We start from the raw sequence: 12,500 nt of genomic DNA on the forward strand, positions 1-12,500 counted from the left end.
TTTGGCTTCCATCAATCAAACTTCCGACGGCAAGCCGAGAGTGACATGACCTACCAATTTAATACCACGGTACATTCGTACATCCAAACTTGACGTGACGCCGATGGAAAGCGATGGAATCTCTACGAATCTTTTTACTGACGAACGTCTAAAGATATCATAATGGCATTCGACCTGCTGTGAACTAAACGAAAACCCAAACTGACTCTCCGAAGGCGGAGTCGATCTTCCCGGCTATGTTCGGAAATGTGGTTGATGGAAACAGGAGCCCATGCACTGATGGAAGCGTTAGCCAAAACGTAGTTTGGCGCATAGCATTTGAAGGTGAGATTCCACAGAATTAAGAAAATCGCAGTAATTTGACTTGCAGTCACCCAAATTAGTTCTCGTGCTGAGAAACACAAGCTTGGGATTTTGATAGAATAACTATACAATAACACACGAAACAAAGTTAACGTATATTCGGGCATTTAGGGACCGTTCATTTTTTATAAGAAAGGGGGGGCTGGTGGGATTTGGGGGGGGGGCCACTAAAAAAAAAATTGGCTTGAAAGGGGGGGCCAGCCGAAAAAAAATGAAGGAAAAGGGGGGGTTGGACGAAAAAATTAGATTAAAAATAGGATAAGAGATTTTACAAATTCTTGCGAATGAATACTCTCAGAACTGGACAAGCCGAAGTGGGAGGCAGGAATGAATCAGGTCAACTAAACAGCAGTGATGAAAGCAGTGAGGGAGAGGAAACTGATGATGACTACAAGAGTGATGCCCCTGACTCTGAAGACGACTCAAATGACGAGCGGCCAGCTACAACACGCTCAGGACGAGCTGTAACAAGAAGAGCATAAATTGACTTTTCATTCTTTTGAGTGATTTGTTAAAAGCAGCTTTCTAGCTTTCAGGTTTCTTTCAATAAATTATGTGAAATGTACATGTAACAAAACGAAATTTTAATGCTGCAGTAACTTTTAACACCATATGTATTTTTTATTCAAGAGGGGGGGGGCTTCCAAAAAATTACTCAGATGAGGGGGGAGGGGGGGGGGGGGGCCCAGGAGAAAAAAATCGGAAATTAGGGGGGGGTCATACAATTTTCGAATTACACTCCTCCAAATTCCACCAGCCCCCCCTACCCCATAAAAAATGAACGGTCCCTTAAAACCTGTTGTATTTTTTAAAGTTACAAAGATTGTCGCCAGCAAGCCTGAAAAAATGAGGCTGAAACGGCATTCGAACCCACGACCATGAGATTTGCGCTGCACCGCAATCACTGAACCCAGCTAGGAGTTTATCAAATGCGAGTCACAAAAGAGGTCAAATCACTTGATGTCCATTCGCAGTTCAAAGATATGAACGTTCATGTTTATTACATGATTCATTTGTTATTTAAACACCTTTAATTCACATACACGAAAGTTGAACATTTGTTCATTCCTCAAACGGAGGTCTCCAGGCTAAATAAGATCGTGCCTTCAAAAGCTCGGAGTATATGACACGTGTTTGTTGGACCTCCACTTTCGCTTATTGCATCTGAGACTTCACGTGCTAACACTCGAAGTACCATTTGACTGCGATGCTTAGTTATCTTTACCAACTTCAAGCTGACAACTATTTTCCAGATGAAGCTAAAGAGCCCGGAAAAGTTGTACATTTTAACCTTGACACCTACTATAAAACAACAAATTGAACACTCTTCCCCTACTGAATACGTTCTAGTTTGCGCTGTACCTCAAGTTCCTGAGCTTTTTTCTGATAATATCCAATGTTCTCTTTCATGTCCGTCAGCTGTTTCTGTTGATCTTCTTGCATCTCCTATAAAAATAAAGGAAAGAGGAACCCTGTAAACCCGTCTTCACGTCAGAATTCAACAACTCTTAACAAAGGAAAGGTCTCTCAAGTTTTACTGTTAAGTGCAAAAATGTGGTATGGGGACGAAGCGCGGAACGAAGAAAAAAAAAGAAGCGTCAGTTTTCGTAACAGTACTGGTTTGAAACAACAACACGAAATACCACACTAACTGTATTCTCAAATATTTCGGCCGAAAACTGCGTTAAATAGGATTGAATTAAAAAGCTAATAACTTGGGTAAAGTCTAGTCGAAGGCATAATTATACTGCCTGCACTCAAAATTTTTTTTCGCTCTAATTCAACCGAGTGTCAGCAAACATCGGCTACTTACATAGCACAGCTCACCAAACATGTGAGCTTTGTGAGCTTGTATTTGTCAATTCAGTATCTATTTTGTTAAAGCTTAGCGTAGCTGGGGGACGTGTCATACATACAACCCCGGAGTCCTTTTTTTTTTTTTTCGAACACGGTGAAAAATACGGTATTGGTACGAACTGCATGGCTCGCAAAAAGGCGCAAACCTGCTTCATAGAGTATTTCTCCAAAGAAGCTGCGCTGCTGCACCGCACGAGATTGCAATCCTTCAATGGATACTATTTTCGAGTTCACTCCTATCCAATTTTTCTTCACTGAGGGACCTTTCGCGAAAGTTTTTTAGGATGGGTGATTAGTTTTTCTTTTCGAATGAATGAGAACTAACTTTCATCTGTAAGACACTGTGATCAGAATAGCTTTGAAAATGAACTTGAAGTAAACTCAGTTGTTTGTTGGTATAAACCAAGTTGACTGGGTAAAAAAAAAGTTGGTCCTTTAATTCTCGTTGAATGTATGAATAACAGAAAAGAATTACACGAGGAATTGCAGTCCAGACAATTTATATCACCTTTATAATGTTGTCCTTCATCTGAGCAGCCTCATTCAGCATTTCAACATCATTCTGTTGAACTTTTAGTTCAGCCTCTAGTTCCAAGTTTAATTTTTTGAGCGCAGCCTGCAAACCAATTTTATTTTCATATTAAAAGATATGAAATTTCATTTCCGTCACAAATTAAAACTGACAGAAAAAAAACACTCCTTAGCCGTTCGCATTTCCCCGTCAAAGGAAACGTGCGTTTCTACCGACTTCTGATTGGTTCATTCTGTTGTTCTGTGATTGATTTTCAGTTCGTGTCTACACAAATAACTGGGGGGGGGGGGGGGGGGGGGGATTACTTGACCAACACTTCATTCATATCCAGTATTAAATCGACAACATTGCACTTGTATCTGTCATGAGGAGGTGGGAGACCGCAGGATTTTAATTATCACCTGGAGGACTAATAGGAGCTGGAGTTCTGGGTGGGAACAGCAATGCTGGTATTTAAAGTGTAATAATAGAACGAATGTGCTAACCAAATCAACCAGAGCTTGTTCTTTGCTTTTCTGAGCATCAGCCAAAGCCTACAGAAGAAAGTAATTTACATCAAGAATTTTTTTTGCATGTCAGCCGTTTATTTTAAAAAAAGATTGAAGAGTATAAAACCTTTCCCATTTACCTGTGACTGCTCCGCGAATTTCTGCTTAAGCTCCTAAAAGAGACGAGAAAGTAAAAAAAAGAACAGAAAAGATAAGCGTTTCAAAATTGGTCTAAATATTTCAGGGAATCAACCTAAAATGTTGGTTAAATTTAAGAAACGTATATCACATGTAATCATTTCCCCCGCACGTTGTTTGCAACTGCCGTTTTAATATGAGTGTGGCATATCAAAGTTAACATTTATCCGGGAGTGAATTGAACAGGGAAATAGGAAACTTAAGACACACTAGAAGTACGAACTGCTAGTGAGTCACGTTTGAGCAACTTCGTTCCAGTTGGGTATATTTCCTTCCTGCACCCTTGAAAAAAATGGCAACAGGAAAAAGGACAGCTTGAAACCAAGGTTAAAGTGCCACTACGATGAAAATTTTGCATGTCCTTTTTTCTTTAGATTTTGAAACTAGACGTACTAAATAGGTATTATGCAAATTTTTATCTCAAAATTCCCACGGAAAGTATGATTATTGTAACGTACTTTTTCGGTTTTCGCTGTCCGCCATTACTCGAGCGGCAAATGACCGTGAGCGAGGAAAAGGGTTGGGTCTAGATGGATCGCCTGGGGTCTGACGTCATATGCGCAACGCTCAAAATAAACGCGGCTAATTTCCCATACCGTCTATGAGATGTGAGAGATCGCCGAGTTGCTTTTTGCTGATATTATATACATTACTCCTTGATCGAATTGTTCGCTTCATCAAACGGTTTTTTCCTGGTTATTTCCCGACTTATCTCGCTTCTATCGTTCCAAATTTAAATGCATTGTATTATTTTGAACATATTGACTTAATTGACGTTGAAAAAATTCGAAAAGAAAACCAAACATTTTCGTCGTAGTGGCACTTTAATGTATGGCTCGAAGTTGACCGCCGATTAGCTGTCAAGTAGCGCCAGTTCATTTAAATCAATCACAGAATTTCGAGAGTTCAAGGCACAACAGTTCTTGAACATATGAAGACACCTCTCACCTCAAGCTTAGGCATGCTTTGAAGCCTTAAGCGGAGATTTTCGTTGGAGGCCCTGAAACGAAATACGAACGGTGCGCAACCGACCAATCAGATATGAAAACGACACATACTAATTTCTCTTTCTTTGAATAAACCTAAACCGTTCTTGGTAAGAAAAAAATAGCCGTTCATTTGCAATGCAAAACTAGGGAATCATCTTAAAAACTCGAGCCACTGTTCAAGGAAAACGCAAACCGCATTTTTCCTCTCTTTAAAGTGGTACTACGACCAAAAAAAAATTCTTTTTTTTCTTTGGATTTCAAAACTATGTTAACTAAACACTAACTGACCCTAGTTTTAAGTTTCGATTTTAAAAAGACACCTGTTTATTTTAACTGGAATTTTCTTATTTATTGGTCCGCCATTACTAACTTTAAAATCTTGAGAGAGCTGGGTCGAGGAGAAAATAACGTCAAAGACTCACTAGTTTAAGAATGCAATGCGTGTGTACGCGGCTGAATTAATATGCAGCACGGGAGTTTCGGGCTTTCAGACTTTTAAACCCGTGTTTTGCAGATATAATAAATTGCGTTTACACTCTGAAATTTTAAGCTAGTGAGTAAATGACGTCATTTTCTCTAGATCCAACCCTCTGAGGTCCAATCGGTCAGTTTTGAACGTGAGTAATGGCGGCCGGGAAATCCAAACTTACACTCAAAATAAACAGCCTTTGGATAAAACTCAAAGCTCAAAATTTTGCCAGTTAGGTGTTAGGCGAACACGCTTTCAAAATCTGAAGGAAAAAAAGTAAATGATTTTTTGATCATAGTACCACTTTAAGTAAGCGACATATAATTGGCTCATCGCGTTGTTCACCCGTGTTCCAATTGGTCAGAGCATTAACTAGGGGTCTGATTTGCAATTACATTACAGACCAATCATACGTACTGTACTTGTTTTAAATGGGCATCTTTTGCTTCTATTTGGTGTCGAAGATCTTCGAATTTCAGCTTGTTCTGAAAAGAAAACCATCAATTCGTATACAAACTTTAGGGGAAAAAAAGCTTCACCTATAAAAAAGTGATTATAAAAATTTATTTAAAAAACCGCTACTTGATAAATTCTCCAACTAACCTCTCGATCGTCTCCCTGTAGTTTCCTAAGGTTGTTCCGGTAGTCTGATTCGAGTTGTTTCAAAGATTCTGCGTAAAGAACCCATTAAAACAAACTCAATATTTCACCTCTGATTATATTCGTGCAAACGCGGGTGCTTAAAACAAGGAAGGCGAACAGTTTCCCAAAACAAATTTCACCCCTGTGACATAAATGTAAAAGAGACAAAGAACAGACCGACGTCTGCACGCTGAAACGGTCTTATCAACAGCCTACGAACAGGAACTTCCCACAAATGGCGCAGGCGTTCAAAAGACGCAGTCCATTAGCGTCATTCGTCGGAAGAGCCTACTCGACAGACTAATTAAGGGAATTGTGGTAACATGTTGAGCCAAATGCCTTATACCAGTACAACGTTATAGCCAAACCTTATTCAAAAGCAGCCCTTTCCCAAATGGAATAACGAAGAGCTTTAAACAAAATGCCCTGAAAATGCAGTAATGCAGTAAACATACCGTCTTTCTTTTGCACGTCAGCTTGTAGTAAGCCAATGTTCCGTTTAAGCTCCGCCTGTGAGGAAAGGCAACCGAAGTCCTTTAGGTATGGTTCTAGCTAATATGATCGGTCACGCAAAGAACTTTTTCAACAAAACAACACTGAAAAGTAGAAACCGAAGAAATAGTCTTCTTCTATTTAGAAAAAGACACTAATTGTTCGACTCACCGCCTCAGCAAGGCTGATAGATTTTGATGGACTTTTAGCAGATTCCTGGATTAAGACAAAAGCTGACATTAAATTGTAACATATCTGACAAATGAACGACATACACGGAAGTTAATCCACGGAATACTGCAAACGTTTGTTGGTACACAAATAATGTGCGAAAAAACGTAATATCGCAGAACGCAAATTAGAGACTGCACAATAAAATCGAGCAAAGATGTTCCTTCCTTGTGCACTGTGAAATATGCACAAAAGGTCTTAACTTGAGAACACACCTGCAATGCTTTCAACAGCTTGTCTTTCTCTTTCCCGCTTTCAACTAAACCCTGAGCAGATAAAGAGAAGTTGTATTTGTAATGGTTGATTGCTTCCCTGACAGATTGTCAGACTGACTGCCACGCAGACTTAACTAATTAGAGTGTGATGTGAAGCGCCAGCTCCGTACCCCATATGAACCATGTGAGCGTTAGCCCCAATTTATTTGAAATGGGCCCCCACAAGGACAGAGAAAAACTTGGGCCTCAACTTTTCTTTCATTCTCTCACATCTCTTTCACTCTCTCATATTTTCATTCTCTCACATTCGACAAGGACAGAGAAAAACTCTGACCCACCCTGGTCAGAGTTTTTCTCTGTCCTTGTGTGGGCCAATTGCCATTCATTAGGGTTAACGCTCACATGGTTCATTTGGGGTAAGGAGCTGGCGCTTCAGTTAAGTCCGTTGAAATATAAGTGCTACACGGCCAACGTTTATAAAAACGTAACCCTTCCTTGTGACTGCCACGCAGATCGGCTGATCGGTCGGTCAGTGGTTCTAATGATTTACTGTTTCATTTATTCATGGGATTGGACAAATGGACAAACAAAAGGAAAAGCTGGGTGTGTGACAAATCGATGAATTTACTGATTCCTAGATTTATTGGTTGATTGCAAAACGAGTTTCATTAAACCACACGAACTCCCAGCGACTGTTGTCACTTACCTCGATGGTTCTGTCCTTTTCTCGTAAGGACATCTTTAATTTATTCATTAGCTTGTCGTTTTCCTGTGAGGCCCACGCTTTGCTATTTTCTAGAGCCTGAAAAACAAGAAAAAAAATTACGGCAGGGCTTGACAGTAACAAAAGAAGGGTTGATGTGGAGCTTCATTTTTATAGCAAACGGCGTGGGCTGTAGCTTGAATAGAAAGAGTCTAATTAAGAGTAGTTTTGCAAACCATAGACCCTATGCAAAAATGGCTGCCTTTAAATTATTCTTTTGTTCATATTCAAAATAGCCCAACTAACCTCGTTTTTGAGACAAAAATTCTAAAGAATTTGTTATCCTGAACGAGGTTAGTTGGGCTATTTTGAATATGAACAAAAGAACAATTTAAAGGCAGCCATTTTTGCATAGGGTCTATACCTGTACTTCATGTTCTTTGCTGTTCAGCAGCTGCTGCAATCTTTGGATGCTTGCATTTTTCTCGGTTTGAATCCTCGTCATGTCATTGGCGGCTTCCTGCAATTGATTTAATGAAAGAGAAGTTCGTATTTACTATCTTGAATAAAGTAAGGGAACTCAAAATCCGCCATTACACAAGCCAAACGAAGGACGCGTACGAAACCAATACTTGTAGCTACTGTAAATGGTCACAGCAGCAAAAGAGCCGGCCTCTTTTAATGGAGCAGCTGGTTAGGGGTGATTGTAGTTGGTGAAAAGAATATTGGAAGAAAAGCGAGCCCGCCTCGGCTGCATGGACTTGCCTTGGACAGTTAATTTATGCCTTTTATTGCTTTTTCTGACACCTTCATACTTTGTTCCCCTTTTTTTACCGGGAACCATGATAAAACAGTTGCGTTAAAGAGGCTATGTCACCTTATTTTAGCGTGTTTCGGGAAAATCCTTCAGTTAATCACAAGTTTAAACTCGAAAATGATACTGTGGAATTCCTTTACTGATAAAATTATCGTTACATCACAAACAACTTGAAGATGATTCTGAGCAAAGAAGACCTATCTTCAAGCCCTTTTTACTATAAACTTGAAAAACGCCGGGCCGACTTTTCAAGACTACCCATATGCAGTCCGTTTCAATCTTGTGCATTTGTGTCCATCTGTGCTTCTCTTTCCTTTTACTGTATTTTCTTTATGTTTTTCAACAGTTTTAAGTGGTTATTGCAATGTTTCATGATACTTTTTGGGCATTTTTGGGTGTCATGAAATTACATCATTTTGCGTGACATAGAACCTTTAAGAACGAGACGTTTGACGTTTTCCAGCGAGATGGCCGCGTTTTCCTTCGCTCTGTAATAGTAATCTAGCTAACTGGGGCACAATATTGGTTAACCTAGAGGTGCCCCTCTCCTCTGCGTCAGGAACCCATGACCCGGGGCCTACAGCTCCCATACTGGGCCTATGTAACGGCATTTTTACAGACCGATCTATTTTTAGACTATCTTTTCCGGAAAAAACAAAGGCAGTTCCGGCTCGGTGACCCTATTACGTCAGCTTAATTTCTTGTAATTGGTCATCGGGCTCCTGTGGGAGTCTCATTAGCGGGAAAATCAATCTAAAAATAAATCGGTCTGTGAAAACGCCGTGACACGAACACAGTAGAGTTGTAGGCTCCGGGTCATGGGTTCCTGTCTGCGTGTAATCTAGTTTTTAAATATTAATCGTTTATCTGAAGGTTTTTCAACCACGGATGGCAACCGGAAGTGAGCTGTTTCCTTATTGAGCTTGTCTTGATACTACCACATTTGTATTATTACTGTATAAAGTTTCCACTATTAGAAGCGATTAGTTTAAGAATCTAAGAGAGACAACTGTCTTGGTATGCGAAATGTTCATTGCGGGTTTCCGCCCGTGGCTAAAAACGTCTCGTGGTTAAGCTCCCTAATCCTGTTTGAACGACGACCTACGACATCCGAAGAACCGGATTTTTCCCCTATTGCGGCCACGTGAAAGCCTCTTAAGCGTTTCACTTTATCAGTTCTACTTCTCCAGCGAATCATTCGGCGCTATCGCACTGCAATTTTGCATGTTTAGTCCTTCCTTCGTATTAACAAACAAACACTATAAAAACAGCGCTTTGGTTTAGAGTGAAATTTTGTTTTGTGAAATACAAATGAAGTACTGGCTATGCGATACTCAGAGTTAAAACTCTTAGCTTAAGATGACTAAGTTGGACCTTGACGGAGTTGGCAAATTCTCGCAGATCGCGCTGCGACTCAAACATGATCGCCTTCAAAAGTATTGCATGCGTCGTTGCCAAGACCTGCTGTTTCCTCTGTTGTTATTTCCCATCCTCTCTTTCCTAACCTTTAAAGCAGCTTCTTTGTCTCTTAGGGCAGACATCAGCCTCTGACTGTTAGCTTCATGAGCGGACGACATTTTAGAACGTTCCCGGAACAGATCCTAAAAGAAGCAATTGGAAAGACAAACATTAAATCTCGTCAAATGGCCTCAAAAGAAATGGTGGTGACCGGACCAATTTTTTTCTACAATTATTCTAATTAAGGAATAATTGAGCAGTGCACCTTGGTGAAGTACCTCCGAAGCTTGCTTCTGTTGACTGGACTTACGACGAACAAAGAATTTTTACAGTATACCTTAATCCGACCTATTTATGTTTAATAAAAGATGACCTCTGTATATTTTTTGAAAGGCAAAACGGCAACAGAATCTGACTACACAAAGACCCGACTGTAAACTGAAAATAGTTTCTTTAGGATGCGTCAGTCAGTCTGTTGTTAAATGTAACACAAACTGAATGATTCTTTAGTACTGGAATTACTATATTTTGCATTATGCAGTACTAACAGTACTAAATCCGAAATGTATGCCACGCCAGTTACATAAAAGTGGGCAAAAACACGTAGGAAGGTATTCCTAGTTAATATAACGGTAAAACACCGGAGGAAAGGAAAGACTTTGTTAATAAATTACGACTGAAAAAATATACTGAAAACGTCAATTTTAAGCCTATCTACACGAAAGCCGAGAAAAGCTTGTTACGAATGCGACCGACAGACGTAGAATGACAAGAATTTCCCAGCTAAACCCTAAAGAACACTAAATTATTCCCGCAATCGTACTCTAAATCGTGCGGCCGGAATATTTAACCCACCGATGTCACTCGACTGCCAGAAACTAAATAACATTCTACCAGACTGTAATTCCCGAGAAAGTGCAATCCTTCCATTAAATCAACCTTAATTGAACAAATTCCAACCAATCTTGCTAATGAATTTCTTGGCATACAGTAAAACCCCGCGAGTAAGAACCTATTTTTTAGGAACCTGTTAGACCCCCTTTTAAACAAGAACCTGTTGACCCTAAAATCTAAAAAAAATGTGTACACTTTGGCAAATAAGACTAATAGACATTTAGAATTTTCTTTGAAGACAAAGGTCATTGTTATACCTCCCAACTCAAATACGTTTTCTGATTGGAGGAGAACGTGTCACGTGTCATTGGTCAAAACTTCATGACGCCCTAGGGCGAAAAAAACTTCATGACGCCCTAGGGCAATACCAACTTGAACTTTCGACTCACGCGTGATCAGGTCGTGCACCTTTGAAACGGCGGCAAATCTGTACGCCAGCCGACGTCAAGCAAATAATTTTTATCTGTGTATTGTTCTATTTTGAGTTGGGAGGTATAACAAAACACTTAATGACTGGCCCCTCGGGAAACAGTGAGTTTTGTTTCCCTCAACCTCAATGTTTCCCTCGGCTTCGCCTCGGGGAACATTGAGGGTCTCGGGGAAACAAAACTGACTGTTTCCCTTGGGGCCAGTCATTAAGTGCTTATTCACCACTTCTACTACCAATGTTGAAAATCAAATCAAATACCTTCTTAATATGCAGTCAACTAAATATTATATATACACGAGCCTGGGGTATTAAGTATCAATTGTTTAAGGGTGTGGGGGAACTGTTTTCACTCTGCTGTTCATGCTGTCGTTAGGTTTTTGTACATCATGCTTTTACTTTGTCACTAAAACGCTCCATTTAATGTTCCTTCTTCCCCACTATAATCATGCTTGGTCTCCCCCCAAAAAGTTACTAAAATGCTCAGTTAATGCTCATTATACATAGGCTGATAAAGATGTCAGTGAAATTTGAATGAATTTAATTTCAACATTAACACAAATGAAGCCTCAACTTCACAAAAACGAGTATGCACAACACAAATGTAGTATAAGTTAACAATATATGGTATTTGATATTAAGTGACGAAAAGTTAGTCTTTGTGTTGTTGTACGTAAGTGAGGTTTCAATGTAATCTTCTAGGAATTGCTCTTGTCGGTTTTGTCGTAAAGCTTTCATTTTCAATGGGGGGAAAATGCCACTAAAATGCTCGAATAATGCTTAATGCTCTTGCCTCACTAAAATGCTCGACAAAATGGCAGCATAATGTACAAAAGCCTAGCTGTCATTGTTATTTCCAGATATTTTGTCTGAACTGCAGTACCTTTTAATCTGTCCAGTTTAAATTTTAATTGGGCGACGAATTTTAATAATAAATGTACATGTTGATGTTCTGAAGATTCATGTGATCTTTCGATTCAACTTAGTAGAGTCATTTTTATGTGAATTTTTCATATCTGTATAAAAATTCTATTCAAATTTTATATGTAAGGGATGGGGAAAAGCTGGCTGCTGCATGCCGGGGAAGGAAGGCCGAATACCACAAAAGTCTGCTATCTGTAACGTGATTATTTTAAGAACCTAGATAGCCTAAATTTCTCTTAATTATCATTTCTGTAAGAGAACCTGTTTCGGCTAAATGTTTATAATGGAAGGTTCTTACTCGCGGGGTTTTACTGTGTGTCTACTGAAAAGGGTTCGTCGACTGTAGAACTCTAAAAGCCCCCTATAAACAAAATATAGTCGGTCAGTCCTTACTCTCGGCACCGCACATAAGTGTTACTGGCACGTTCTGTTATCTGGATTATCTGTTATCTTTTATCTGTTTGGGAGTTTCACATTCTCCACAATCTGCAGAAAAACTGGCACAAAAGTTTTCTACAGGAATTTTGGGGGCACAAAGCACACCTCTGGAGATGCCGCTTGCCTTTTCAGTACGTCATGTCATGATTTCGGCGCGAGTAAAAAATCCTTAACAGCACAACACTAATGACAGCTCGGCAATATGTCGTACCTCCAAAAGTTTTTCTTTTTCTTTCAGCAAGTCCGACATTTCCTGAGATTTTCGTGCTTCTTCGGATATTCCGTCATCCTTAAAACGAGAAGACAAATTCAGAAAAATGACCTCCGAGTCCAAAAAACTTTGCCACCACTTTAAAATTACAT

General features: G+C 39.7%; 1 protein-coding gene across 2 annotated transcripts in view; it reads right to left on the reverse strand.

Annotated features, from left to right (window-relative positions):
• LOC137993105 (myomegalin-like) overlaps nt 1-12,500 on the reverse strand; it is a 61,928-nt gene that overhangs the window by 20,582 nt on the left and 28,846 nt on the right. For both annotated transcript variants that reach the window (XM_068838779.1, XM_068838780.1), the window contains exons 28-41: nt 12,349-12,426; nt 9,502-9,597; nt 7,604-7,699; nt 7,183-7,278; nt 6,477-6,527; nt 6,202-6,246; nt 5,994-6,048; nt 5,500-5,567; nt 5,314-5,381; nt 4,387-4,438; nt 3,381-3,413; nt 3,238-3,285; nt 2,729-2,836; nt 1,726-1,809 (exon numbers count right to left, since the gene is read on the reverse strand). In XM_068838779.1, coding sequence (XP_068694880.1) covers nt 1,726-1,809; nt 2,729-2,836; nt 3,238-3,285; nt 3,381-3,413; nt 4,387-4,438; nt 5,314-5,381; nt 5,500-5,567; nt 5,994-6,048; nt 6,202-6,246; nt 6,477-6,527; nt 7,183-7,278; nt 7,604-7,699; nt 9,502-9,597; nt 12,349-12,426 — 978 coding nt within the window. The remainder of the gene's footprint in view (nt 1-1,725; nt 1,810-2,728; nt 2,837-3,237; nt 3,286-3,380; nt 3,414-4,386; nt 4,439-5,313; nt 5,382-5,499; nt 5,568-5,993; nt 6,049-6,201; nt 6,247-6,476; nt 6,528-7,182; nt 7,279-7,603; nt 7,700-9,501; nt 9,598-12,348; nt 12,427-12,500) is intronic.

Source organism: Montipora foliosa, chromosome 2 (assembly GCF_036669935.1).
Source record: "Montipora foliosa isolate CH-2021 chromosome 2, ASM3666993v2, whole genome shotgun sequence".
NCBI lineage: Eukaryota > Metazoa > Cnidaria > Anthozoa > Scleractinia > Acroporidae > Montipora > Montipora foliosa.